Genomic DNA, 5,765 nt, shown 5'->3' on the forward strand with positions numbered 1-5,765 from the left:
AATGTTATGAGCAATAATGGTCAATGTAGGACTAGTTCTTATGAAATAGGTAGATGGTTGATATTTAAGGAAGAATGTGAAGAAAGGATATGTCTATTTTGCAACATGGATATGGTAGAGACAGAGCGATATTTTATTTATGAAGTGTACAGCATACAATGACATCCGTCCTAATTATTGAAATATATTAAAAGCAAACAATTTATGTACCCTATTTGAAGAAGCACAGCTAGACAGACCAACAAATCTTATGATCAAAATACATTGTTGAAGAAGAGATTTAAAAAAGAAGTTACAGAGGTGCTTGAGACATTGCATCTTATTCTTAGAGTGTGTGCTAATTAGAAAGTCCCATAGACTATTTTAACCTTATAGACATTATTAAAATCTTTCATTCATTCAATTTCAATGTATTCCACTCCATTGTCTTGCTTTTGAAGATCGGATTATTGAAAAGATTGCTCAAAGCCTTGTCCTTATGATTGGGCAGTCGTTCCTCTATAGAAAGGCTGACTGACTATCACGGTCTTCAGAAGTTGTGCTCTCTGATCTCTTTGGGCGGCTACTATGTTCTTGTGCTACACCGAAAGCCAAGGGGTATATCCTTGTTCCACTAGCTGTTAACGTTCGATCACTGCCCGGTCTTTATTTAGTAGACTAAGAGAGTGCAATGCTGGCAATATTTGGGAATCTAGAATTTCCTTGCAATGGAGTCTAGAATTTTCTTGCAATCATGGATCTTTTTCAGAAATGTCTGTTTCAAATTTCAATGCCTTCCTTTGAATGGTTATGAATCTAGACTCAAAAATAAAAACCATTCAATCATATATATTAGATGAAAGTTCGAGCTGATGTGACATACATTACCATTTATAATTTTCTATAAAGAAAGTATGCTCTTCAATATAAACAAAATATTTCCTAGGATATGAAAAATGGGGATAGCAAATTAATTTGAAAATGTTCTATGTAGTCTTAAACCAAACTTATCCTTATAGAATGGAAATTTAAGCTCATAAGGAGATGATATTTACATGCCGCAACAGAGGAATAAAATATTCATACAATTGGGCAGGAAGTCCCATTGTTTAAAGGGACTCTACAATTAAAAATCTTCGTATTCATTTACACAATATTTACCTCATATTTCAATATGTACACTGACAGCTAAAATGGTAAAATACAGCAGAAGGCACCTGAACTTCACCTCTATGCTATGTCCAAAGTTCATACAAACACTAAAACGCCAACCTTTATCCAGACATTCTGCAAAACACCGACGGATCATGGATTTAAGCCACTTTGTTTGGATGACTCAAATCACATGCATATAAAAAACAGAGAAAAAGCTATTCGTTGAAGTATCGCGAAGCAAAGTTCAATAAATGAGTACTCAGTCCGACTCCAGAATTTTACAAAAAGCATCCCTTAAGAAATATACACATTTGTTGCTCAATATGATAGAAAATACAAAATCGCCACCTTCATGAAGGATTTTAGCTGTATAAAGGCACCAATTCCATACATCAACATCTCTCCAAACCGGATAGCATGTCAGCGAATGAGAAGGGAAGCAATCTTAACACAAACCTCCGCCTCCACACTCAAAGAATAGATCATCGTACAAGGAATCAACAAATCCTCAGAATTTCTGCAAGAAGGGTTTTCCCTCGTCATCATTATAAAGTGCTCGTGGGTAAGAAGATTTTAGACACTCTACTTTGAACGGTCCTCTGAACCAGAGTCAGGGTGTCTGCTCCCTATGATCCCTATTAGAAAGATTCCTCCAGAACCCCACATAACTCTTTCCTGTAACTTCCTCCCAAACTTTTTCAGTACTGACACGAGTCTTTTCAGTGGCCATAGCGTTTGTGCTGTATCGTGGAGTCAACAATTCATCCTGCGAAGAATTCCCAGAGGAGTCTTCCATGTCAGGATCCTCATTTACAACATCTTTCCCTTGCGCTGCTTTGCTTTTCTTTCTCCGCTTTCTTCTTATTCTTCTCCATGCCTTTTTGCAGAGACCTGCAGGCAACTTCACAAAGGCAAGAACAGCCAAATTCAACAGCGCACAGGGACAACAAGCAACAGCTGCACAGTCAGCAGTAACACCACCTGCAACTTCACCAAACTTGCGGCTCCCGTGCTCCTTTGTCAGCAAGGGCTGAGTCCGTGAATTCCCAACATTTGAACTGGATTCCTCAATCATAGTTTCTGCAGAAAAATGAGATTAGATAAAATGCTTTTAGCCCATTATGATCTGTTGCCGATCAAAGCGTATTTTAATTGTTTAGATTATTGCCTGTACAGGTACTGTTTGGAAGGTTGTTCAGTTTTAACATAAAATTCTCACAAAACGATCTATATGTTAGGTTATAAATGCAAATTTCTAAGATTTTTGTTTCTAAGATCATTGTCTACAGGGCATTTTAAAAGCAAATGCAACTGTTACAAACTCAATCAAAACCGTAGCAGGACCCTCTAATTTACGAGTTCCATGAGCAAAATCACCCAATTTATTACCGAATCGACTATCTTATTAATGAGCATTAGTGCTACAGAATATCAGAAGACTAACGCTTTAAAAAAGGCTTTGAAAGTAGCACAAGATTCCATAACAAAAATCTAATACAAGCAAAGCTCCACAACTTACAGACATCTCTTCCAATTCAGATCACAACGTAGTGCAGTTTAAAGATCGCAATAAAACTAAATGAAATTAAAGCTTGAATGTCTACGGCGTCTCATTCTTTCTAACACGGAGTATATAATTTGACACTAGATGCCTCTGCAAATATATGATAGCTATAAAAGCTATCTAAAAGACAGGCATCTCACAAAGCGCTTTTATAAAGCAAGAGAACCTAATATAAAGATTTGCAGACCTAAATCTCCAATGAAACTTGAACAGAGGATCAAGCGCCGCATACCGATATCAAGCAAGCACGATTACAGATATTTGCAGTTGTGATAATATCAAACAGCGAACTAAATAAAATATACATTAAGACAACAAAATGTCTGACAAAAAGAAATTTGAAACTAAACGCACGGAAATGATATTATTTTAGGTTAATCTCGCCTATAACGGGCTTAATCTCGTGTCTTTCATAGTCCCTTCAATTCATAATGGAAGAGTAAAAAACTTCACTATCCTTGACAATCTGAAATGCAGAGCATGCTGAAATCAATTGGAGCCTATTGCGGCAAAAATGAAGTCATCTGAACCGAAAACCCTCTAAACAGACACTTCCACAATAGAGTTGAACACTCTTAAAATCAATCTGCAGAAAATTTGAAACACCCCTAGAGTTAATCTAAATAAATTTGCACAGAGGATCAATCGTCATATACCAATTTCAAGCAAGCATGATTACAAATATATTTACAACCATAATAATCTCGCATAATCTCGCATAGAAAAGCTGAAACAGCGAACTGCATAAAACATGCATAAAGACAACATAATGTCTAGCAAAAGGATTTGTAAATCAAATGCAAAGAAATGATCTTTTAGGTTAAAATGGCATATAGCAGGATTAAATTCCTGTGTCTTTCGTAGTCCCCTCAATTAATAATGGAACATAAAAGAGCTTCACCATCCCTAATATTCTAAAATGCAAAGCATGCTGAGTTCAATTAGATCTATTTGCACTTCAAATTTAGTTGACTCTGGCATATAGCAGGCCTAAACTCGTGTATTTTTCCAAGACCCCTCGATTCAAATCGGAAGATAAGAACAACTTCAACCTCCCAAACCTTCTAAAATGCAGAACTTATCAAATTCAATTCGAACTATTTGCGGTGAAAATGAAGCCTTTTGCAGCAGAGAACCATACCTGATTGAAATTGTCTCTGAGCAGACACTTGTACAGAAGGGTTGAGCGCTCTTAAATCGATCTGTAGAGAATTTGAAGCAGAGCCCTAGAATTCCAGCTGTCCTGGAATAATCTGGACAAAACTTTGCCGGAATGGAAGGGATCGACGACAGTTCGAAACCCTCGAATTGCCGGCCGCCCGTTCCCAGAAAGTTGCCGGGAATACTCGGCGAGCCATTTACAGTGTCAGAGGCGACAATTTATACAAGACATTCTCTGGTCAATTAGAAAATGTTTCCTCACACGTTTGGTCAAGCCAAGCGGTTGTCTACACGTTTCAGCTTAAAACATGTTTTAGGGCTTACTTGGCATAAATGTTAGGATGTTCGGAGTCCACGATACCAGCCACGGACTAAAAGCCGAACGGTAAAAGCCCATGGTAAAAGTCAAATCATTGAGGCCCCTTGTCAAATTCATGAGAAGTATTTGTGGATCATGTCATTCTATTATATATTTATTATATATTTTCAGTCTTTTCTATTTCATTCTTTTTTTAAAATTTTTTATGAAAATGTAGATTCATTCTATTAATTTTCAAAAAGGCTTGTACATTAATCTAGTTCATTGGTATATTAGAAGGAAAGAATCTTGTGAAGAAAACTTCCACTTATAGCTCTTTATGCAATTGCAATGGTGTAGGCAAGAGATCATTTCTTATATAGCATTCTAAACCACAAAAAACACAACTCAAATAGAGTGGTTAGTCATAAAAGATACAGAGATCGAACATATGCAATCATTAGATTCATATGTACAATAAATCCATAAGAATTTGAAAGGAAAATTATGCTTTCTCCGAAATTGACCACACCAAGAGTGAGACTCATTATTTAGAAGCACCTACTATCAATAAGGCAAGAAAAAGTTAAAGAAAGACAACATCCAAAACAAAACAAGTAATAATCAAATCATGTCAATCCACAACTACCTACCATAATATTCTGCATGAAGCCCATGATACACACATATCATGGGAAAAACTTCAGAAATGATAAAGAACATTCTAAAAAATACCACCAATCATAAGAAAGATCATTGTGAACGAGGGAAAAACTTTACAATTGATAAGCACATTTGGAAAGACATCTTTAGACATAGGAATTATAATATGTGAATGGTATGACAATAATTTAAACCAAACCGAATGTATACAATTCATAACAACTCAATGTCTTAACAACAACTAAAACCTTCAAAATATAATGAGAGCCTTCATTAGCAAACCACTGAAGAAATGAAAAACTAAAATCCATGAAGACATGGCAACCATGACCAGTAGGCAAGCCTATGTGTGATGGGGGTAATATTGTTGTGAATCATTGATTCTCCATTCTGAAGTAGCATGCTAATCAATAGGAAAACTAAACTTGGAAGAAACTTGGTTCATGGTTATAACACTGAAGGCAATTGGAGCGACTAGGGCACGACAACAAGATTTATGATTATTTTTTGCAAAAATTCGAGATTTCTTCGATCTTGGATCAGAATTTGTTTGTTAGGCTCTTATGGCCACGAGCGGGGTCTCTAGGAGTCTCATTCTTGCTGGAGCCTCTAGTTGTGATGGATCTTCTCTCGGGGTGAGTTCACAAGAGAAGGAGTCATTTTATGTTAGCGAGCGCTTGAAGTTAAATAATGTTAATGGCTACCTTCTACGTAGTCAAGATCGGCTTGTGCTAGTTATCCCTCTGGAAGTAGTAATGGAAGATGTGGACTATTTGGCCACACATGCATTGATATGTAAGTTTCTTGGTATCCGGATTTTCCTGTCGACTGTGGAAGCCTGGATTTGTTGTTCATGGTAGGTGAAAGGCGATATGGATATTATGCTGGCTGGTAATAGCTACTTTTTGGTGGCTTTCTCTTGCATGGCAGATTGGAACCGGGCCT

General features: G+C 36.7%; 1 protein-coding gene across 1 annotated transcript; it reads right to left on the reverse strand.

The window, feature by feature from the left end:
- Positions 1–1,067: 1,067 nt before the first annotated feature.
- LOC149552860 (uncharacterized) lies at positions 1,068–4,162 on the reverse strand. The gene is made up of 2 exons (XM_089788388.1): positions 3,840–4,162; positions 1,068–2,214 (listed from the first exon to the last, which is right to left on the reverse strand). The coding sequence occupies exon 2, from the start codon at positions 2,207–2,209 to the stop codon at positions 1,745–1,747; it is 465 nt and encodes a 154-aa protein (XP_089644514.1). The 5' UTR covers positions 2,210–2,214; positions 3,840–4,162; the 3' UTR covers positions 1,068–1,744.
- Positions 4,163–5,765: the final 1,603 nt, after the last annotated feature.

Source organism: Cupressus sempervirens, chromosome 6, assembly GCF_028749045.1.
Source record: "Cupressus sempervirens isolate cs-2001-9-10 chromosome 6, ASM2874904v1, whole genome shotgun sequence".
In the NCBI taxonomy this organism is placed as follows: Eukaryota; Viridiplantae; Streptophyta; class Pinopsida; order Cupressales; family Cupressaceae; genus Cupressus; species Cupressus sempervirens.

Bases quoted from the DNA above. Each gene is read 5' to 3' on its own strand.
- LOC149552860 (XM_089788388.1), bottom strand. From the start codon at position 2,209: ATGATTGAGGAATCCAGTTCAAATGTTGGGAATTCACGGACTCAGCCC.